Source organism: Heloderma suspectum, chromosome 3 (genome assembly GCF_057233095.1).
Source record: "Heloderma suspectum isolate Gila_16-S chromosome 3, 16-S_ref, whole genome shotgun sequence".
NCBI classification, from domain to species: domain Eukaryota; kingdom Metazoa; phylum Chordata; class Lepidosauria; order Squamata; family Helodermatidae; genus Heloderma; species Heloderma suspectum.
Window position 1 is genome coordinate 95,733,800 of NC_139460.1, and position 25,006 is coordinate 95,758,805.

Below are 25,006 nucleotides of genomic sequence, written 5' to 3' on the forward strand. Positions count from 1 at the left end.
TCTTGACTCCCATGAAGCATATAGTAGACATTCTTGGGTGGCATTTCTGGGCACAGTAAGAGCAGCAAAGCTACATTACTAGTCTGTCCATTTCCTCAATGACTTAAGTTTTTTACTTTGAAGCTTGTACCCTGCCCTGTTTATTTTTGTCCCTATAATGATGCAGTACCGAATTTGAGCTTCGAATACAAAATACATAGGACATGCTAATATCAACGCTTTAGCTCCACTGAGTTACTATGACCAGTTTTATGACCCATGACACAACCTTTTCAGTAGCAGCACCAAGATTATGGATCTCCTTGGAGATCTGTCAGGAACTTATTTTTTAACATTTAGACATTTAATGAAAACTTTTGTTTCAGCATATCTTTGGTTCTCAAGTTTTTGTCATTTGCTACACCTGGCTTTTAATTGGTTGTTTTGGATTTGGTTTTATCTGCTACTTAAACTGTTTTTGTGATTACTGTTCTTTAAAAATATTAAGTCATTAAAACATAATTTTGTAAACCACCGTGTGTGACCATGGGCAGGGAAATATGGTAAAAACATAAATAAATCAAAATCAAATGAATTAGTTATAATGGAAAATATCTCCTGGCAATTAAGATGCAAATTCTTTAAACAGGTTGCCACCAAATAAATGCAAATAAACTTACTGCCATTCTTTCTGCTGTAAGCCATTCCTCCTCTTCAGGATTGCCATGTCGATGGGTATAATATGACACACTAGATATCACCTTGTTAACTTCATTTAGTGCATTCATTTTTCCATTGAAAGATGAAATCTGCAACAACCTGTGGAGAAATGTATGTATAAGAGAAGCACAACAGGACACAGACATACACATACCTATGCTGTTTTTATTCTGTTACTGTGTTTTAATTATGTTTCAATGCATTTGTTTTATTACTGTTTTAATAAGTTTTATTTATGATTGAAAGCCACCTTGAGTGCCTTTTTTCTTGGTAGAAAGGGAGGGTACAAATCAAATCAAATAATAAAATCACAACAGAAAAGAGACTTACCTAAGTATCATTTTTAATCTAAATATTTCTAAGTTTTTTACAGTTTCCTCTTGTCCTGGAACTCTTGAGGCTAAGTTCTTTAGAGATTTGATTATCATTGACAAAGCATCATTTTTGGCTTCATTTTTGGCTTCTTTTTTCAGTTCATCATCAGTTAAGTTTTCTAAAAACTGTGGAACCATTTCTATAATTGGAAGGAAGTATTTCTTCACTGTATGCAGCGTAAGAAACTCATAGCACTGTCCAAATGGCCTTGGGAGGAAAAAAAAGATCACTGTAAAGGTAAAACTGACTTAAAGTAGTATTTTAGGTAACAATTAACAATACAGTAAAGGGTGTATTTTAGGGAAATCAATGAAAGCAAAATTTACCAAGCTAATAAGTGCCAAGTTGAAATACTTCTCCCATTTCATCATCCCATGTGCAAGTGGCATTTCTGTTTTCTGGGGGGCAATTTAGGGGTTGGGCCCCCCAAATTTACCATCACTGGAACTCTCCTGGAAGCTCCCACTGCTCATAACCTTTTGGACTCTGAAGTATCTAGAATGATGCTACATGATGACACAGTGTCACTCTGATAGCAGCTTCTGGGGGTAAAAAATAACTGCCTGCATTGGCAGCTGCCATTATTCCCCAGAAGCCCTAATCACAGCAATACTACACCACCACATAGCATCGTTCCAGGGGACTTGTGAGGGAGGAAATGGTAGCTGCCAGCCATTGGAAGGAGCTCCGGCTCTCGTGGTGTGTTTCACTACCATAAATTTCACTCTAGATTTCGGATCACGTTTCCGCCCCTCTCTGACATGATAGAGGGATCACCATGCATAACTAAATTACGCATGGTGTGGAGAATGTGGATAGGGAGACATTTTTCTCCCTCTCTCAAAATACTAGAGCCTGAGGTCATCCCATGAAGCTGATTGGTGGGAGATTCAGGACAGATAAAAGGAAGGACTTCTTCACACAGCACATAGTTAAACTATGGAATTTGCTACCACAGGATGTAGTGATGGCCACCAATTTGGATGGCTTTAAAAGGGGGTTCAACAAATTCCTGGAGGAAAAGGCTATCAATAGCTACTAGTCCCGACGGCTATGTGCTACCTCCGGTACCAGAGGCAGTGAGCCTGTGTACACCAGTTGCTGGGGAACGTGGATGGGAGGATGCTGTTGCGCTCATGCTCTGCTTGTGGGTTCCCGGGCAACAGCTGATTGGCCACTGTGTGAACAGAATGCTGGACTAGATGGACCCTTGGCTGATCCAGCATGGCTCTTCTTATGTTCTTGTGTTCTTATGAGTCCAAGCTAAATGCTCTTTGTGAAGGACTTTCTACTAAGCTTTAATGAGTACTTCTGGTGAGTACTCACTTGGATGTCTAATACATCTAATGCCTGAAGACCTTCTAGGAACAGACAGATAATGACAAGTAAAAGTTAGATTGAAAACTATGAAGAACTATAGCCACAAGTGATACATATTTCAGCAAGAGTGGTAATTATATCAAGATTCTAATGCACCAGTACAGACAAGGTATTGCAAAGACAAGAGATCCTCAATGTTTCAATTGCTGGATTGTTAGCAAAATGGCTCTGGCTGATCCTGTATTCACCTCTCATCCAAGGGCACTGGAGGAAGCAAGGTCTCCAAGATAAAGTTCTTTAGGCTCTTACAGATATAGCACTGCATCCAAAACAGGTTTTAAGTGGAACTGCATAATATATATGTAAATACGCCCTCTTGCCCCAACTCAGAGAATACAATCCAGATCTGCCAACCCATTTTCCATACAAGAACCAACACCACTGGCTTATACAAACCCAAATGGGGTAGTGCTCCCATATAGGGCACAGCCTTTGCCGAGCTATTTCAGCATTTCTATCCCAACAGGAAATTGCTCCTGGGAAAATTCTGAAGCCTCACAACTAACCTTTGTTCCCAGTCTTATCATAACTTCCTAAACAATACAATTGCCAATTAAGGTAAGCTGCCCAAGAGCTGATCTTGCTGGATCAAAGCAAAAAGAAAATCTGTCATCTCCTAAAAACTGTGTTGCATCTAATTTGCATGTTAATTATGAAAGTGTGTGTGTGTGTGTGTGTGTGTGTGTATATATATATATATATATATATATATATATAATTTTTTTGAGATCCTATATTGCAAACCTTGGATTAGAACAAGGTTCTTTTTTTTTAATTGGCTTTTTGCAAGCAAGCCAGGATGCATCTAGATTAGTTTAAAAAGAAAGTAAAAGGCTGTTTCAATCTGTCAACTGCAACCAACAGTAAATCTTACAATAATTTCAAAAACACTTTCAAAAACAATAAAAATTGCAACACACCAATTAGCATGCACTTTTAAGAAGCCAGAAGACCTCTGAAGCTAGTATTCGGCCTTAAAGCTCACAAATATGATATGAGCTGTTTCTTTGTTCCCTTTTCATGCACATTTAGGAATATTAGGTTATAGCTAATGGCGGCTTGCTTTAGAGGAAAGCACTTCTGCTTGTGCATGTTGTGGCACCTGATTTTCACTGATCCCCCTTCTACCCACTTAAGTCCCCTGTCCCCCACAAGAAAAGTGGCTCCTGAGGGGTGGGAAACACCGTCCCCCAGAACAGAATGGGGATATGGCATGGAGGACTGTAATAGGTAGGGGTGATCAGCAAAAATCAGGTGCCCTGACTTGTGTGAGTAGAAGCACTTCCCACTAAGTCAAAGCCACTACTGGATACAACCCCCTTTCTAAATGCAGATAGTACCTATTTTCACTTTCTTGTGGTTACAAAAAATGAGAATTTCAGGATTGGACAAAAGTCTTGAAGTCTTCATATTTTGAAATGCAGGAGAATATACATATGTCAGCTACACAGATAATAGCAACTGTGCCAAAGTTCATACTGAGATACTTGGGTTCCTTAAGGAGGAAAAAAGGTGGGATATAAATGTAGTAAGTAAGTAAGTAAATACTTAAATTAATTCGAGAGGTTTTGTTGCTAATTCAGTTGACACATCCCAAATACAGCCTTAGAAAAAGAACTTACTTGATGAGAGCTGCAATAATCTGAACATTCAGTGCTGATCCGCTCATAAAACGATCATGTAGGATCTGAAACCCATTTAATGTGCCAAACTTGTTGATGAGATCTACTAGCCAACCCTGTAAAACAATTTTTCCTGCTTTACAAGTAATTTCTACCACCAAACACATTTATGTTGCAAAAAACCCGAAAACAAAACCAAGCTGTGTATATACCTTGGCTTGGAATTAGAACCTTTTAACCATGATTGTTCTCTTACATGCTCATTACTATCCTTTAACATTTCAAATAGTTTATGCTTGGAAGAGTTATAATAGCACCAGCAATTCAGTGTTTATTTTTTTTACAAAATAAAAAAGATTTCTAAGAGCATCTATTTACAATAATTTGTATCTTGAGACAGAGTGGACACATTTCCTTTTATGTCAGAAACCAGAAGTGAAAACAGGTTAACCGTGAAATAATGTTTTAATATATGAAGAACAGAAGAGGCCTCAGCCAGAAGCTATACCAAGCTCTTCTGAAGCTTCCCATCATGTGAACTGAGCCCCTCCCCTGCAAGGCTCCCTGGGAGTTGGCCTTATAGCAACCATACCAATGCAAACATTACAATGAATTTAAAACTTATGAAAGCTGTAAATTCTAATTTGTTGGACTGGGAGAGTTGTGCACCTGCAGCTACATTAATCATTGTTAATGCTATTCGGACTTCACTTTTACCAAGGATTTTTAACCAACTTCAAATTCTGTGTAAGAGAGAACCATAGTTAGCATTAACCCAGGTTAACTTCAGCACAGACCTAACAAATAAATACCATTAAAGCTGATGTGGGAAGAGTGAATAGTATTTATGCTAAGAAAGGAGGGTTGAGGATGCTCAAACTCATGGCCTGCTCCCTTAACCACAGGCTGAGGGTTTGACAGTGTTACATATGCACCAGTCTACAGACACTCCACAGACATCCTTGTTACTGGCTCCTCCAAGACAGATTTTGACTCAGGCAACAGGTGTATTCCAGGAATTTACACAGATGAAAATCATCAGGTTCCAAAGTTGTAATTTAGCACTTTCACTGGGAGTAGCCTACACAAATTAGGGGCACAGGTTGAAGTGCTCTGCTCCACAGCCACTGTTATGTCATGCTAGCTATTTAATACTCTAGAAAGGTACCACTTACAGTATACAGTGAAGATGTGCTATCAAATTGTTCCATGGAGAAAGTGTCAAAGATACCAACTGCACAAGTATCAGAGATTCAAATTGTATTCTGATGCTATCTTGTGCAGGTTTCTGCCTAAGCACAATGCAAACTGTGAGCAAATGTGCAATAAGGTCTATTGTCTTTATGACAAAATAAAGACTGAACTTGCAAAAAAACAGACAAAAACAAAAACAGTTTCTGCTTCACTGGTTTTCTATATTTCTGGCTCAGCCGAAACTGAAGAGCCAAACCAAGACCCTAGGAAGCTGCTGTCCAGAGGGGTCTACATGAGGATGATCAAAGATTCACGGTTCAAAATTTCAATCAACACACCTTCGGTGACCGTGGATCTGGGGGACGAGCATAAAGTTCATCTTCAGCCAGCTGAACTCCAGCAGGAACAGTTTCAGAGGGACGTGTACCATTGTAAAGATGGAATTTGCAATGAGGATTTAAGGCCATTGCAAGAAGTTCAAGAAGAGGAAACCAATCTTGGGCCAGTTTCGCCACACAGAGTTCAACTAGGCGGTGAGTGTTGTTAATGATACATCTCTGTTAAGAAAAAAATAGTTTAATAGCTTTGCTTGATACTGAAATTCCAACATATAAACTTTATTACAGTAAAGACCATTCTTAAAACCTTTGTTGCATACATTTATTTATTTCACACCATTCAAGTTTAGACCATAGGAACTATACTATAAAAAAGTGAGAAGGCATGTTTCCCAAGAGTCATAGGCAATTAAATCAGTTTTAAACATACTGAAATGGCTGATATCACATAGTTACTTAAGTGGGTAGCTAACACAAACTTACATGAATCTCAAACTTCCAGCCACTCACTGCCTCATCTGTAAGGATTTTTGTGAAAGAGATTGTTAACCCATCTCGAAAAAATCGCTGACAAGCTTCACTTTTAACATCAAGACCTGTGTAAGGAAGATCAGTAAAGCAATTAGGTTTCTATGGAAATACAGCGGTCACAGCATGCCACCAACTGTAAATCATTCAGTTTATTTTAAATGATGTCATTTTTAAATACACTATGAAGCAAGCCATAAGCACCTATTATTCTTTAAACTGCATAAAAGGTAAGCCAATTTCCTTATATCATGGCTGAATCAAGAATTCTGTATCCATGTACCAGCAGCTCCAGCAACTGTGGATTATTTTTCTAAGTACATTTCTAGTCTTCAAGAAAGCAGCAAACAATTCTGAAAACTGCAGACCATGGATAGTATCCAAAAGGCGCCTCCCACACACTGCAAGCCCCCACAGGTCCCAGTGCATGGAAGGCTGTCCCCTACCACCATTTCTGCTAGTTTCGCCACTTGCCCCCAGAAGCGCTAATCGTGCACCACTACCTAGTAAATGCTCAGAAATTAGGAAGTGGCTTGCAATAGCTAAGGGTTAGGATTTGTGGACATGCACTCTATACTTATTTCCCATCTTTCCTGTCACTCCTGCAAATTTGCTCCTGTCCAACTCAAATCCACTTTGCCTCACTCCCTCAAATTCAGCCCTCCTTCCCCAAATAGCAATGAAGGAAACAAGTCAGTCAGTCCAGAATCTGACTCTCAACTTCCATACTCTTTCTCCCTGTACTAATTCATTATTACTGCATCACATCTTCCATCTGTAGTACTATATCTGAACCAAACTACAAATAAATGTCAAGTATATAGGCATGCATATACTATGTAAGTAATAGATGGAGGGAGCAATCCTATGGCTGCTAGACAGCGACTAGAAGGCCATCGGATATGCATGTTTCCGGGAACGAACCTTGGAGCCTGCGCTCTGAGGTCGGTTCCTGGAAAACTGACCTCCCCCCACATCTGCGCTGCCTTGGAGGCAGTGTGGAAAAGCCCCATCCACTGCGCTCAGAAGAGAAGCGCAGAGTAGCTGAAAAGGGGCGGGGCTGGGGGCGTTCCAGGGCGGAGAGAGCGGATCTGCCTGTATGACACATCCAATGTGCTGCATAGCAGCCTCCTCTTCCGCTCAGCCCCCCGCGGCTAGACAACCGAAAACAGCTGTCTAGCAGAAAAAGCAGGGCAGGAGAGGCATGGAGGGCATGACCCCCGCCCCCCTGTGCTTCTCCTGCCTTGCTTTGGATAGGTGGTCGCCTCCAAGTTCAGAGGCGTCCCGCCTATCTAGATAGGATTGCGCCCTTAAAGGCGGTTTGTTCCTTTTACTTCCCTATAGGGATTATTTTCAAGGGTAAAATCCAAAATCCTCAGGTTAACTGCAATTTTCTATTTGACTGCCTCAAGCTGGAAATTTAGTCCTGCAAGTTAACATCTCATCTGCTGTATAAATTTCATTAAATACTTTTCCATTTGACCATGCATATTTAATATAGAATAGTTGCACATTTTCTTTTTTTAAAAAGGACACTGGGCTAATTCAGATGCAACAGAAAATGCTAGTTTGGCATTATGAGAACAAACCTTGGGCTTGCACAATGCTCACTGGTGCAGCTGCAAAGTGTTTGTAAGCTTTTGCTTCCACTTTAGATAAACCGCAGCTGTGTTGTCCCAATATGGGCAAACTGCAATAATCACAACTATGCAAGTAGAAAAAATCAACCTGAAACTACAGTTTATGAAGCTGGGTTGTTTCTACTAATCATGGTTAAGATTAACCACAGTTTACGTTTTTGGTGGTTAATCTAAAACAGAAGCTTCTGAACTCCTTACACCCCTGCCAAATAGGGCAGCGCACATTCCCAAGGATCTCTGAATCTCCTTTTTCATAACACAGCTTTCTGAATGCTGTCAGTATCCTTATACAAGCTGAGCTGAGAGCAATGAAACAAAATAGAAGGCGACTTGAGTATATATGAAGAAGAACTCCTAGTGGGTGCAATCGAACACTGGTGTGTGCCTATGGTAAGGTACATTCAAAGGCAGTGAGGGTGGCAAAGAAGCAACATTTCGCTGCCTCTATTCAATCTTCCATATCCAATCTTCCATATCCTACCCAGCAGAGCTTTTCAGGGTCATCCATGGCCTATTACATGCTGGCCCTAAAGACACTGCAGACCCATCTGAGGTCTGCTGTAATTCATTTGCTACGCACTTCCAAGATAAAATATCTTGCATTCGTTGGGACTTAAGACTCCAGCGTTACAGCAGGTAAATCTGGTGAGGTGTCCAGAGCACACCCTTGTCCAGTTTTCTTGGATGAGTTTTAGTTGGTACAGCTTGAGGATGTTGACAAGGTGCTTGGACAGGTTCATGCAACCACTTCCGTACTGGATCCTTGCCCCTTAAAAACTGGCAGAGAAGGAACAGCAGGCTGGGCCATGGAGGTGATTAATGCCTCCTTGCAAGAGGTAGTGGTCCTGGGACACCTCAAAGAGGCGGTGGTGAGACAACTCCTGAAGAACCCCTCCCTGGATCTGGAAAACCTTAGTAGTTTTAGGCCAGTGACAAATGTTCCTTTCCTGGGCAAGGTTCTCGAACAGGTGGTTGCCAACCAACTCCAGACACTCTTAGGTGAGACTGATTATCTAGATCCATTTCAGTCGGGATTCAGGCCAGGTTTTGGCATGGAAACAGCCTTGATTGCCCTATGTTGGGAGAGTGACAGGGGCAGTGTGACCTTGTTGATTCTCTTTGATCTCTCAGCAGCCTTTGATACCATCGACCATGGTATCCTTCTGGGACGACTGCCTGAGCTGGGAGTGGGAAGCACTGCATCGTGGTGGTTTTACTCCTATTTGGATGGTTGGCTCCAGAAGGTGGTACTTGGGGGATACTGCTGGGCCCCATGGATTCTCCTGTATGGGGTTACGCAGGGGTTGGTTTTGTCCCCATGTTATTCAACATCTACATGAAAACAGTGAGTGCAGTCATCCTGAGTTTTGGAGTGTGCTGTCATCAGTATGCTGATGCTGTTAGTGGGTGGTTCTCCTGACCAGATAGTGGGTGCTCAAACTATTCTGGATGGGGTTGCACTCCCCCTGAAGGAGCAGGTTCATAACTTGGGGGTTCTCCTTGAGCCATCTTTATCACTTGAGGCTCGGGTGGCCTCGGTGGCATTGAGTGCCTTCTACCAACTTCAATTGGTGGCCCAGCTATGCCCCTATCTGGACAAGGATAACCTGGCTTCAGTTGTCTATGCTCTGGTAACTTTTAAGTTAGATTACTACAATGCACTCTACATGCAGCTGCCTTTGAATACGGTTCAGAAGCTGCAGGTTGTGTAAAATGCGGCGGCTAAACTGATAACAGGGACAAGACAGTCAGACCATATAACACCAATTCTGGCCTGGTTGCACTGGCTGCCTGTATGTTTCTGAGTCCAATTCAAGGTGTTGTTTCTGACCTATAAAGCCTTACACAGCTTGAGATCACAGTACATGATGGAATGCCTCTCCCGGCATGAAATGACCTGTACACTATGCTCTGCATACAAGGCCCTCCTCTGGGAGCCTCCACCGAGGGAGGCTCAGCAGGTGGCAACAAGAGAGAGCGCCTTCCCGGTGGAGAACCTTTTCAGGTTCTCTTTGTGGGTTGTTCATGTTAACAAACCATGGTTTGTTAGCATGGCTGGGTTTACACAACACAACAACCCACAGTTCAACAACAACCCATGGTTCAACGACAAGCCACACTCTACCTTGAGTACGGGTTTTCGTGTTGTGTGAACCCAGTCAGTATATACTAAAGCTGGTGGAGACTCAACCAGGTGCTATATCTACTGTTCTTTTAAGTTTCATTTTTCAACTTACCTTTTTTACTAAGCTCAATAGCTGCTTCTAGAAGAACTTCTAACTCCCCTTTAGGCAATACAGGAACAACCCATCGAGGTCTAAGGAAAAAAACAGAACACAATATTTCAAGTTTACATGAATTCTAAACTTTCCCTATTCAGTATCTTTCATCTGAAAAAAGATGGAAAGGTTTGAGCCACAAATTAAGACACAGCCTAAGAAAAATCTGCCATACTTATGTATGTACAGTCCTTTGCGTGCTAAGCATTTCATACTTTGATTTTTAAAAATCCTACAAAAGGGCATCTAGAATGCCAGCAGACATTAAATGAACAGCTTATATTTATAACTTGTTATAATTAGAAAACATGCACAAGGCCTTTAAAGAAATTACCTGTTAATCATGTCATCCAATTTGGCCAAGTCAGTGTGTGGAAATGCAGGCTCTTCATCTTCAAGTTGTGGTGGAGCATCACCTTGACCCTGTTCATCAGGGGGGGTAGCTGGGGAATTCTCATTTGAAGAATCAGGTGAGGAAGTCTGAATGAGAAATTATGTAATTGAGTGAACCACTCAAACCCAGTAATTATTTCTTAACTATCAAGCTAGTTACACTATGTGCACTTAAACCAAATTAAATAGCATTTCACATGAATATATCTTATTTTTACATGTAAAGATCCCCAGTTCTGGTTTGTTCATGCTTACCCAGTTCTTTTAATTAAAGAATCACGGTACAAGCCTACCCAAATTTTGATCTTTCTTTCTAATAATCTTCAAGGATAGACCTGCTTCTTCCTCTCCATACCCCTTTTCAAAGATGCACTTACCTCTTCCTCCCCAACCCCAATGTAAGACATCTCATACTTCTCTCATTTTATCACATCTGTTCTACATTTGTATCTTTAAATTTTAACTGAAAGTATACACAGCATTCTCAAATTTCTTCTTCGTTGCAGGATACTAAGTTTCATGCCACTTTTGTAAAAACCTAAGCTCCCTCCAAAATCAAAGTAATCAGAAGCTTTAACATGGTCCCTCTACTTCTAAGTCCTAACTCTAACTACTAAAATGTGTGAACAGTTCAAGGTCTCTGTGTAATCTAACATATGGAATAGCACAGGTGCTATCCAGCACAGGGGAAACCTTCTATAAAGCTCAGGATCAATCAAAAGCACTCTGACAATTGGGCAAGCATTTGCATTGTGAGTTTGCTCCAAAGTGAGGGAAAGCTGCTGAAAGCAGCAGCAGGGAAAGACTCCTCTTGTTGCTTCATGGTTTCCTGACAAGATTTATAGTGTTTTAACATAGGTCAACTGTTTCTGTATTCCCTATAATACTCAGTTCTTCAGACTATTGTTTTAAAAAAGAAAAGTCCATAACATTTTGAACTTCAGTCTGTAACATTTTGATAATCTTCCCACAGTTTGGAGGCAACACATTCACCAGGTGGCACAAAAACTAAACTTTATTTGCTATGCTAGTTTTGGTAGCAAGCTCTCTTTGATGCACATTCGCAAACCTACTTTTCTTAGGACAGGGACATAATGTTACTTCGAGCACTAAGTGCTTAAAATGAAAAAGAATAAAATTTAGAATGCCAGTGTGGGAAAACAAAAAGATCATCAAACAAGGGGGAGGAGAGATTGCTTCCACTGGAGGATCTGAAGTGGGACTAGATCACCAAGACACTAATGCAATTGTTTTTTCATTCAACAAACTTGCTCTCATTTTTATTCCGCACAGAGAAAAGTGTGCAAGTAGTATAATTAGAAGAGGCATCAAGTAAAAACCAATTGTGTCTGCTCTCTGTGCAATAACCACCAAATCTTAAGTGCTGCACTGGTTTGGGAGCAAGAGCTCTTAAGCATTTTTTCCTCCAGTTTATATCTGAGACCCCCAATCTAATCTTGAATCTTTTCAGCCCGTTTTAAAATGTAATAGTGATATTATTTTCCTGCGCCAAATGGACAGATAATACTTCTAATACATGTATTTGTGAAAGATTATGAGAGCTGTAGGCCAAAACAACGGGAGGGCCACAAGATGCTCAACCCTGGTGTAGTATAAGCATGACTCAATTTAAGCAATAGCTGTAGCCCCTAGTACATGCAGGTATCTGCACTTGAAGCATATAGATAGCTACTTGTCTGGTTGGAACTCACCTCTGTGCAAAGAGTCATGAAAGATTTTGCATACTGAAAATAGCTGATTTCCTCCCTCTTTTAAAATGTTTCTCTGCTACAAATAGCTGTGTGTAGATGTTACTTCTAAGAGCAACCAGAAAAACCTTGCCTACATAGATAAGGTTTAATAATAAGTACGTTTCACTTCAACAATGATTCCACTATTAATTGTACTTCTATATGAGTAAACCTACTGAAAGAACTACTACAGAATAGGGATTCACCACCTGCAATTCCCTGCTGGCACCATTATGAATACACAGCATACCTGATTCTGCTGGAGAGGAGGCTGGGACTGTCCATCAGGAGCCTGGCCCTGGCTGTCATTCCCTCCTACTGGAGAGCCACGGGTCGTGGCTGTCATACTCGAAACAGGGCAGATTTTTGCAATTTTGTCTGCTTATGTAGTTGTTGAGAGAGAAAAACTTATAGTCTGCTTAATAAAGTTGAAGTACCAGCATATGTCTGTTTTAAAAAGCTCCAACTCAAGAACAAGCCATTTTGCAGAGACCATTGCATAACCTGAAAGAGACATATAAAATAGCATATTAATTTTGTTTTAAACCTAAACTTGGACTTGAATGTACATATGAAAACAGTCCTGTTTAAAGCATTTCCCTTCCCTCCACACTCATAAATCCACCACAGAATCATGCATGGTCTAAGCAACTTAGCACCTCTCTAGAGGTTAAACTATGAGACTAATGGAACGTACTCCATAATGGACAATTCTTGTGAACCCGTTACCTTTCTCATCTCTCAGCATAGGAAGTTACCTTCAGGCTTGAAGAAAACACTGCTGTCATTCTAACAGTAGCATTATACGCAAAGAAAAGGATGTGGTGCCACAACAGTACATTTGAAAAAGCTAACCCATGGTCAGTATTGGACCAGTTAAGGTTGTGTGTTCACTCTTACCTCACCTTCCTAACAAAACCTCTATTTCAAATGATACACAACTCGAATACATAAAGACTCAGTAGCCAGGATTTTGGCAACAGGTTGATAGACATTTACACTCAACTATATACTAAGCACCCTCCTAAATTTATCAGGAATGTTTAGACTAAAGATTAGACTGAGTTAAAATAAAAAGGTTACAAAGTGTTGTTCTCAGTGGCACCTCAGTGACTGTGCAACTCCCATCTCCTGAAGTTTCCTAAACAGTAATGGGTAATTCAACCCATGAACTGCCAGGGTACAGCGTGAGTGGGTGAGCTGCCTCCTGCGTGCTCGTTGCTTTGGCTTTACATTCGGCTTTGTAAATAATCCAGAGTTGTTGTCATGACGTGTGAACCCAGCACTCTGGGTTGTTTATGGTTAAGCAACTCAGAGTTTAACCCAACAACAAACCATGGGTGATTGCTGGGTTAAAATTCTGGGTTGTTTAACTTTAAACAAACCAGAGTGCAGAGTCTGCAAATCACAATGACAATCCAGGAATGGGGCATTCCTGGGTTGTTTACAAAGCCAGATGTAAAATGGAAGTGATGAGCACATGGTAGGCAACACGCTTGCTTGTTCCAGTGCAGCCACAACTATGGGTTGTGTAACTCATATGTAGTTGTGACGTTCAAATCAGGTCAATATCTACTTGCTCATTCTACTAGCACAACAACATTTACAAGGAAGCTACAGCTACAGATGGAGCACTGAACCAATACCAATACCCAATATTAAAGAATGTTCAATAGTGGAATCCAGTACACACCAATCTGGTGCACAACATCTCTCTTCAGCAGAACTATGCTACTGAGCAAAGATGTTTACCACTGGAACACATATGGATCTTAATTCAAATTATCTTTTTTAAAAGTACTCTAAGAACTACCACTTTTGGTCAAGCACCAAATAAAGACAACATAGCATGACAAAACTGCAATCCATCTACAGCGATTGCGAGATGACAAGCACTGAACAAACTTTATTCACTTTTGAATACATATACACAAATGCCTTCAGCCTCATACATTTTATAGTATGGAATCACTTGTGCTTAACATTGAACAAATCATGTCCAACTTATTTTCTAGGCACAAAACTATATTCAACAGTCATTTAGGAATTATCATACAACCAGGCCCAGCATCAGAACACGACAACCCTCAGCTACAAGCCACCATTTACAATTTCCCACATTGGCCTGAAATATAGACCCAGTTCACCAGGGTGTTTTTTTTATATTCAAGCTACAGCTTGTCATATTGTTCGAACTCAGGGACCATGGTCTATGCAAAAGCTGTTTGGTCTGTTGTTGGGTTATGTGAGGAGAAATACTGAGTTCGAACAACAGAACTCATCCCAACCATCAAGCATGGGAATGTGATGGTTTGGGCTTGCTTTGTTGCCTCAGGACCTGAACGGCTTGCCATCATTAACACAACCATGAATTTTGTAGTGTATCAGAAGATTCTAGAGGAGAATGTCAGGCCATCCATCCGTGAGCTGAAGCTGAACCAAAAGTGGGTCATGCAATATGACAATGATCCTAAACAAGCAAGCAGATCTACAAAAGAATGGCTGCAGAAAGAGAAATTCTGTGATTTAAAATTGTCTAGTCAAAGTCCAGACCTAAACCCCATCGAAATGTTGTGGCGGGACCTGAAGTGAGCTGTTCATGCAAAGAAGCCCTGAAATGTCACTGAATTGAAGCAGTTCTGTAGGAATGGGTCAAAATTCTTCAACACCAATGTGAGAGACTGACCATCAGTTATAGGAAATGCTTATTTGAAGTCACTGCTGGGAGTGCCACTAGGTACTGAATCTAAAGGCTCACGTACTTTTTCACACATAGATACTGAATGCTGCATCAGTTGTGGATAAATAAATGTTGAAAAAGCATCATGTTTGTGGTTTTTTTTAATCATGTTATCTATTGTTCTTTATCTAGGATTATGTGGTTAGATTAAGATCTAATAACATTTTAGGTTGGAAATATCTGACCGGGTTCACAAACTTCTTCTTGCTATTGTAGCTGCCTGCTGCTACTATGTACCTTGTTGCTGGGGATAGCTGTAAGAAGGGGTACACTGAATGCCATCTGAAATATGAAGACAGCCCTACCTATTACCTTCGAAAGCAGTTAAAGGCACAAGCACTGGGGATTAATCCAAAACTACCAATCTGTAATTCTGAACTCAACCATTCAGTTACTATCCCCATCAGATTACATTTAATGAGTGGGGGGAATCCGCTGTTTCTCCTCTTTCAATCAAAGAAAATGGGATGGAAGCTTTTCCACTTCTATATTTTTCCATGGAAAATTTTCCAGTTCCAAAAACGCAGTTTCATAAAATAAGTAACATAATGAATGGAAACTACACTAGCCAAATCAGACGGTTTCAAACTTGTAATTAACTTTTTTCAAATGACTATAGCTATACTGAATACATAGGTCTTCAGGAGCGCTAAAAGTTCAAGGTAAGCGTTTTAGCCATTTCAGTGCTTCCATGTTTTCCCTAAAATTTAGACAACACAAGGGAAGGACATAATATCGAACTGTTATATCTTCAAATATTTACAAATATTAAAATAAAATAATTTCTAAGATTTAAACTCATTTCGATGTAACATATAAACCATGTTAAGTATGTCTTTTAAAATCCCCTAGAAATTTTCAAATTAAAACATTTCCAGAAAACACACATCACCACTCACAGCATCTTTAATAATAAAAGAGGACATGTGTCTGTCTGTGCCATAGGGCCAAGTCCGTGAAACCTAGACACCTGAAGAGTGGCATGCATACTAAGGAGACCCTAGGGGTGTGTACTTCAAAGTTATTTTTAAAATGCATTAAATTTAACTAATTTAAATGTGTCCCTAAAAAAGTGCGCACGCGCACACAGCCTTACTTATCATTGTCTTCCGGTCTTATACTAGAACTCTGCAGATCTCAACTCAATGGTCTTAGGTCAGACTTTAAGAGGTACACCTTAAGAGAGTTATTCTTGTGTCAGTCTTGGCAAATGGATAACCCAAAGGAAAATGAGGCAAGCTTTCTAATTACACAGAACATTCATGGACAAAATGAGAAGGCAATTATTCCTTATATAGCCATTATTAGAAGCAAGAGTAGTCCATTTTAGTGTCAGCAACACAGGTGATTCCAAAACAATACATTAAGAGAGCTTTGGAGTTTTTGTTAGCAGAAATCTTTGAGTCACATCTACTACTAACTAATCTTTATGTGGAAGATCACCTTATTAGTATGCACACACTATACATCTTTCAAACAGCTAAAGCAAAATTATAAAACAGTTCTCTGGAAAACCGTTGGTATACTGAATGCATTTTGGACATCTCAATAGCCCAAGAAATCTTAGTAAATAGAATCAACACATACTAGCAAAGTCTTTTATCATTTATATGCTGTTTCGGCAGCTGTTTCTTACTTCTGAGTAAGAAACAGCTGCCGAAACAGCATATCAATGAAGGAACTTGCTAGTGAATGCTGATTCTAGATACTAAGATTTGTTGCATCCTAGCCAGCTCCCGCCAGTGGCAGTCCCTGATGAAGTAAAACCAATCCAAAAGCTGAACTGATTATAAAACAGGTTAGAATTTGTATTAACGGCTTAAACAATAAGATGCTTCTATGAAGAAAGGAAATCAATGTTACTGTTAACATTAGTATTACAAGTAAACTCTCAAATGCAAATGACTATTCTGTTTCATAATCGTAATCCTAGTTATTCAGATGACATGAAAGCCTTACAGATAACTATTGCATATTTGAGCTTCATTGCAGTACTTACAATAGTATTAAGCTGTGTTATAGTTTCTTCATATAATTGTAGATACTACTCTACATACTGTAGAGATCAGCAATTTTCATCACCTGCTATAACATTTCACAATGTCTCAGCAATTTTAAATCAGCAAACGTAACACTGACAACTTCACTGTTTATCTTCCTTTTTATTGTTTTGAATCCAGCATTTGCAGGAGCTGCTTCTACCCATGGAAATGTTGGATCCAAGCCACTGCATTTTTCTCACATGCATATTGTTTCTTCAACCACAGTCTTGGGTCTGTATAGGCAGAACCTTCAGGTTTTGCATTAGAGTAAATTCAATGAATCCAGTGTTTTCTCATCCAGATTTTTCTGACCTTTCAGAATGCATGGTGGTACGTTTTAGATGCCAGATACTCCCTGGTTCAGAAGGTTCCATTGCTGTTGTACCTCTTTCATTGTTGTCCTTTAACAGGATAGGGAATTTGCCTGTATTTACTATTGCATGATTCATCTCTGGTGCTTAAACAGTGGCAAACTGACAGAAATCCCTGCTACTGTTATTGCATTCTGTGCTGGAGAAGAGGAACAGAGCTGACTCCGTCTGCTCTCTCTGCAACCAGTTAACTTTTATTTCAAATCTCAGAACAGAGATCAGGCTATCATATTGGCTACTGGTGAGAGGGAATGCTCAGTGCTACATTACCTTGCTTTTTAACCTTTAACTCATATCCAGTCCCATAAGACATTAGTTACACGTCACATTACAGTTCACAAATAAGAGCATTTTAGCGTAAACAGTGGTCTCGTTCAAATGGTAAGGAAAACTATAGTTCACTGCTCCGTGAATGTGCCACGATGACCTTCGGACTCACGTGCTGCCCCCTCCTCTTTTGTATTTCAGTAGATCAAAATCTTCTGCTTTCATTTTTACACTAACCTCAGTTCCCTGTGATGTGTGAACTTGGGGGACTGGAGTTTGTTTAAACAGGGGGTGGGAAAACTTCAGGCTTGTGGGATATATTTTGAGTTTTGCTAGAACCCAGAGGTCCACCAACCAGAGACAGGTGCAAATTGTGGCTCAGGGGACGGAGCCAATTACTTAGTGCATCCCATGAGCGAGCGAGCGAGCGATCTATATGAATGACATGACCTGCATATACAGGTATGAATCTACAGCTACTGAAGATCAGGGATTCTACCAGAAAACTAGAACTGGTCAGTAGAGCTGTACAAAGACTTGCTCAAAGGCAATAAATCAATATGCATATTTTACAGGTCCCGAACAAGGCTCCACGCATGCACTGAGCCCATATGTGTGATGAACAGAGAAAATGAAGAAGATGTAATTAACACAAGATCAGCCATTTTGTTACTTGCAATTTTACTCGCTACTGTTAAACTACTGGGAATCGGAAACTCTCGCAGATCTAGTAAAAATCACCCACAGATCTACCAGATTCCAACCTACCTTCTGCTCACTAATATAACTATTTAAACTATGGTTAAAGAACAAGCCTTGTTCTTACTAACCACAATTTAAATGAACTGCAATTCCCAATCAAAATCTGTACACATTACAGGAAGCTGTGGTTAGTTTAAAATCAAAAGTGGAAAACTTTTAACCGATAGCATGTTTTGGTCTAGAATAACTCTTACACAGTAGAATACCTCACTGTAGTTTTGCCTTGTCTCGCTGTTATCTGATATAGCAGCAACAGCAGCAAAAACCAACTATCCTGTCATAAGAGGAATTAAAAGGCAAGTCATGCACCCAAGCAAGGATATGCAGAACTGAGGAATTCTTGGTACTGCCTCTGCAATACAGGGGCTATTCACCGCACGACAACCCTCACATAACCCATGGTCTGTTTTAGGATTGTTTAACCCTCACATGACCCATGCTCACTGGATTCTCACGACACGACAATCCCTGAGCGGAGGTTGGAAATGTAAGTTGGCACCCGTGGGTGGCCCAGCTCATCATGGTTAAATAACTCATGATGAGCCTTGTGTGTCATCTGAACCTGGTCACAGTGTGCAAGACCCAAAGAACTGCAGATGGAAGGAAAACTGCTGCTCATGTTGTTCTACAAACACTTGCACCAAGACTTCACATAGTATTAGTACTGTAACAGGTAGTACTTCTATAGCAGTTCTTATACTGCTGCTTATACAAAAGTTTAACATCTTGTATAAGTGAAATAACATCTTTAGATTTAGTATTTGTTGTGCGGTACAATAGCACAGGTACAAATGGCCCTTCTGTGAACAGGAATCTCCTGCTGCGTGTATTTTGATCCAACCCAGTTAATAAGGACCTGAGACATATTTAAAACTGATGATACTTGCCTGGTCACCATGTGAAACATGTAAATAGTCAGAACTAAGCTAAAACACATGCAATTAATATTTTGTGAGGGTAAAAGGCTTGCTCCAGCTCAGATGTAACAGAAGACTATGGTTTCCTGCCCTGAGAATGAGCCACAGCAACCTTCAAGCTCATGTGCTCCTCTTTCCCCTCCTCATTTGCATCCCAGAGGAGATTAAGATTTCCCTTCGTTTTCTCTCCCCATCCGCTATCCATTTTCTCTTTTGGTGTTTTCCACTATCTAGTACATATGAACATATGAAACTGCTTATACAAATCAGACATTGGTCCACCTAGTCCAGTATTGTCTACTCTAGCAGCAGCTCTCAGGGTCTCAGTCACAGACTTTCCCATCACTTGCTACCAGATTCTTTCAGCTGGAGGTGCTAGAGATTGAATCTGGGAACTTCTGCTTATGAAGCATGTGTTCTACCACTGACCTATGCTCCATATAATTTTTATTAACTGTATAACTATTCAAACCATCATATTGACTCTAATATTTTCTAAGTTACTCTCCCAAGAAATGCGGCAGAACATTTTCCAAAAAAATATTGGTTAGCTCTACTGGGGTCTCCCAGACTCTCTCTTATACTTTCAACTCTTTCGTATTACCACAAATGCTGCTAATACCACACTCTTCCTCTCCTAAGTTAAACAGCTTATTTGCACGTCTATTTCAAACTATTTTCATAAATCACCACACCAATTCAATTTCATAATTGATAGTATACATTATAACAAAAATAATAAAGTTAAAGATGTTTCTAATACTTTAGAACAATTTTCAGAAAGAAAAGGCTTGTTCTGGTTTAGAACAAGTTTCCATCCACTAGCTGCTGCTGCTGAATAACCACAACTTTTTAAAGATGCTTACTGCAGATAACACCAAACCTAATGAAGTTTTCAAAGTATCTGATTATTCCCTCATGTAGACAAAAGTTTCATCAGATACAATTCCCCCTCAAATGACATTAATTGCAAAATCTCCATTGATTTAAGTAAAGCTGGTCTGCAAACATTGATATAAAAAGTCTATAGTAAATCTATGTCTTTATTTATAACTCTTATAGGTGTATAACCCTTACAGGTCTGCACTGAAATATTTCAAGTATCAATGCTCAGTATGAAAATAAACATATCTGTGTGGAAGATTATTTCTGGGTGATTATGTCCGTATTTTTAAAGACATAGATCTCCCAATAAAAAAAACTCACCTAAAACTGAAAAAAGAAATATCCTGTTAAGTACATTTTCTATTCAGTATACTTCAACGTAAGATCTGAGATACTGTTGACACAATGTTACTAATGCCTTATCAATGCCACTAGATTTTTAGCCAAATAGCCAACATATGATAAACGCAGCTTTCCCAGATCTGGTGCTGTCCAAATGTTTTGGACTTCAACTCCCATCTGCCCCAGCCAGCATGGTCAAGAATTTTGGGAGTTGTAGTCCAAAACATCCAGAAGGTACTAGAAGTTGGGGAAGGATGGATTAAAGCATTCCCAACACCCTCCCAAAAGTCTTATGAACTTCAAATCCATATACAGGGTATTTCTGATTCAATAATTAAGTTCTCAAAAATGACCTTTATATTGCTCAAACAAGGGTTGCAAGTAAATTCATGCAGTCAGTCTTTATGAATAGCGTAAAGAAACTGGGATGTACTCAACAGTAATCAAGTAAAGACTACGGCTTTCCCGCCCTCTGCTCCCCACTGCAGCCCCCTGTAAAGCCTCTTCTTGAAAAGCAAGCTGCCACAGCCCCAATGTTTAGCAATTACCTCCTCAGCACCTCTCAGGCCTTTCTTGAGGATATGCTGACTCTCAGGACAGGATTTCAGAGGGGTGTAGAAAGGAGGGGCAGAAAAATACCACTGCACAAGCAGACAGCTGCATGCTTAATGTTAAGATATAATCCAAAGTATTTACTGCTTGACAAATACTGATCAGCTGGATTACAGTACTGTTAATTGTAGGTAATAATCACTAACTCTACACATAAACCTAGACATGTGTTGCTTTATAAAAAGCCATCCAGGTATCCTTGAATGTAAGAAGCATTCTTGCACTAAAGTTCTTTCAAGATGCCCATTTCTTCAAGGACAAGTACATTTAATGTGAACTGTGTGTCTCAACAGAAATGTATACAACCATATGTATCAGAAACATATATTAATTAGTTTAATCAAAACTTGTTTCTAACATTTCTGAAAGCACTAGTACACAAATGATAGGCTTTCTAAAAAATACAAGCTGCAATCTGTATGGCTATAGTGGACATAACAACAGAATGTGTTTCACAAGCCTCTTGATTTGGGCACACTTTGTATTAATGCTTGGCAGTAAGCCAACTGTTTGGGTAAACAACCGTTCAAGAAAAGTGCACTCCTGGTGAGCTACTTTATCAAGGTGGGTTGATTTAAATCAAGGCAGTTTGATCCACTGATTTAAATAATTTAAATCACCAACAGAAACCCTTGATTTAAATCAAGTTTGCTACTTACAGTTCTTCACATATTTCTTAAACCAGATGTAGACAACCTAGTGTCCTCCAGATATTCTGGATAACTCCCATCTGCCCCAGCCAGCATGACCAATGGACTGGGATTACAGGAGCTGTAGCCCAAAACATCGGGACCCTGTTCTTAAACAATGGTGCAAATCTGCTCACTAAAACATGTTAATTTACAACTCAATACAGCATTTTGCAACATCAAGGAGGGTATTTTTGTATGATTTTTAGATAATTTTATTGTTATTAATTTAGAAAACAGTACATAATACTTGTTACCTGTGTCAAGCTGCAGATGCAATGGCATACATTAGCAATGCTAAACATTCAATCAATCATACACACACAAACACACAACAGCACTCTTCCTTTCCAGTCTACTCCACTATTCCTTTCTACTCTGCCTCTGGCCATCCTTTCCTATATTGTCCCTGTCTTGCTTGGCTCAGCTCCACCACCACATGTGACTTTAGTCAGGGAAAAGGAAACTGAAAGCCCAGAATTTTCCATAAGCAAGAGCTGGTAGTTAGGCTAGACAGATCGATTTTTACGAGATGAAAACTTGAAATGAATGCCTATGTTTGATTGGTAGCTCCATTTTTATGAGAATGTAAGTGTAAGTTTAGCATCTTTACAAGTATAAGTTTCTGAGGTTATTTAATTGTAAATAACTCATTTCTTAAATGACAGACATGTATTTTTTTATTGATGATTAAAAAACATCTGATTTTGAAACAGTTAAGGTATTTTTTATGTTGTTTTAAATATTTATCTGCCATGTTCACTGAACATTTCAACACAGGTAACAGGACATAGTGCGTGATATCTAAGGAGATAAAATCCCCTTTACAAATATGTTGCCTATTGCCAAGCTGAGTTTTACCTGCATGTTTGTTGAAATTGCTGAACTTCCAGCATTTTTAACAGTAACATTTTGTACTGTTTTACACACGCACCGACAAGGAAATACACATAACTAAAATAATAAAAACTAGCAGTACATTTACTCTTATCTTTTAATGCAGTGCTAAGATTAAGTTGTGAAAACCTCGAGAGCAAGTAGTCAAATTGGGATTGCCATAATTAGACCTCTCCTTGTGTTCTGACATGTTATATGGCTTTTGCATCATTCTTAGTACTTAGTGCAGACATTACATTAAGTTATGAAGTGAGCTACCAACTCTTCGCAAGTCAAAAGATTTTAACAGTATAATTGGCATATCACTGGTTCAATAACAACCCTAGCCCAGGGGTGAACAGAAAATAGAACTTCAGATGTTATGCCTTCAACTCCTAGCATTCCTGTCCATTTGCCATGCTGGCAGAGGTTTCTGGGAGTTGAAATCCAAAACATCTAGAAATCTACCTTCCACCCAGTCGTGAAGCCCTAGCCAACTGGTAAGCTTGAGAAGAACAGTTTAAGTTTGCCTTCTCTACTTACTGCTACTGAATATTTTACTGAGATGTAGAGTTTCGCTGGATCATGCAGAAAGCAAGAGAATTCCAGAAAAACGTCTATTTCTGCTTCATTGACTACGCTAAGGCCTTTGATTGTGTGGATCACAACAAACTGTGGCAAATTCTGAAAGAGATGGGAGTACCAGACCACCTTACCTGTCTCCTGAGAAACCTGTACAAGGCTCAAGAAGCAACAGTAAGAACCGGACATGGAACAACCGATTGGTTCAAAATTGGGAAAGGAGTACGATAAGGCTGCATATTGTCGCCCTGCTTATTTAACTTATATGCAGAGTACATCATGAGAAACGCTGGGTTGGATGAATCACAGGTCGGAATTAAGATTGCTGGGAGAATTATCAACAACCTCCGATACGCAGATGATACCACCCTAATGGCAGAAAGCAAAGAGGATCTAAAGAGCCTCTTGTTGAGGGTGAAAGAGGAGAGTGCAAAAGCTGGTTTGAAACTCAACATTAAAAAAACTAAGATCATGGCATCTGGCCCCATCACTTCCTGGCATATGGAAGAGGAAGAAATGGAAGCAGTGACAGATTTTATTTTCTTGGGCTCCAAGATCACCACAGACGGTGACTGCAGCCATGAAATTAAAAGACGCTTGCTCCTTGGGAGGAAAGCTATGGCAAACCTAGACAGCATAGTAAGAAGCAGAGACATCACCTTGCCGACAAAGGTCCGCATAATCAAAGCTATGGTTTTCCCAGTAGTAATGTATGGCTGTGAGAGCTGGACTATAAGGAAGGCTGAGCGCCGAAGAATTGATGCTTTCGAACTGTGGTGCTGGAGAAGACTCTTACGAGTCCCCTGGACTGCAAGGAGGTCAAATCAGTCCATCCTAAAGGAAATCAACCCTGAGTGCTCATTGGAAGGACAGATGCTAAAGCTCAAATATTTTGGCCACCTAATGCGAAGAGAAAAGTCACTGGAAAAGACCCTGATGCTGGGAAAGATTGAAGGCAAAAGGAGATGGGGACGGCAGAGGATGAGATGGCTAGATAGCATCACTGATGCAATGAATATGGACTTGAGCATGCTCCGGGAGAGAGCGCAGGACAGGAAGGCCTGGCGTGCTATGGTCCATGGGGTCACGAAGAGTTGGACACGACTGAACAACAACAACAACAAGAGTTTACTCTGGGTACTTCCAGACAAGGCTTTTATCATGACATCACCCTGCCTCACTAATGGAATTTTACAGGGATCCAGACATTATCACCATCCACTTATGATCCTCCTGTGTTTTCTCACCACTCCTGTCTCTTTTCTTACTGTGAAAGAATGGATTTACACATACATAAAATAGAAACAGCCTTTCAATTCCTGTCTAGGACTTATTGGATACTTACTAAACATTGAGGGGTGCCAATTCACAATATCTCTGAGCAGTTCTCAACTCACTGCACTTCACAATGACTTTACAAGGCTCTTCTGGAAACATTTCAGTGTATATGGGCATCTGCTGCTTACTGTAGGCAGAAAGTGCATTACTGCATTTTCCCATTATTCTGGGTATGTAAGAGAAACAGAAGGATCTGTACACACTAGGCAAATCCTGAACTACATGGAAGAAATATAAAAATCTGAAAAGCAAGTGTTCTTATTCTGATTCAACTTGCTTATTAATGGCACTCCAAGAAAGCAGCCATTCAGAATAACCATCTTTGACGTTCTCTTCTCACACTCATTATTCATTCTTTCACTCTTTTCTGATTCATCACAGACA

General features: G+C 39.9%; 1 protein-coding gene across 5 annotated transcripts in view; it reads right to left on the reverse strand.

Moving 5' to 3' along the window:
* Positions 1-25,006, reverse strand: part of USP9X (ubiquitin specific peptidase 9 X-linked) — a 117,227-nt gene that overhangs the window by 80,550 nt on the left and 11,671 nt on the right. For all 5 annotated transcript variants that reach the window (XR_014789131.1, XM_084843912.1, XM_084843909.1 and 2 more), the window contains 8 exons: positions 12,450-12,703; positions 10,390-10,535; positions 10,014-10,093; positions 6,092-6,204; positions 5,609-5,827; positions 4,077-4,192; positions 1,030-1,281; positions 660-798 (listed from right to left, as the gene is read on the reverse strand). Coding sequence is in view for 4 of the 5 variants with exons in the window: in XM_084843912.1 (XP_084700038.1) it covers positions 660-798; positions 1,030-1,281; positions 4,077-4,192; positions 5,609-5,827; positions 6,092-6,204; positions 10,014-10,093; positions 10,390-10,535; positions 12,450-12,545 (1,161 nt within the window). In the remaining variant the exon portion in view is untranslated. The remainder of the gene's footprint in view (positions 1-659; positions 799-1,029; positions 1,282-4,076; positions 4,193-5,608; positions 5,828-6,091; positions 6,205-10,013; positions 10,094-10,389; positions 10,536-12,449; positions 12,704-25,006) is intronic.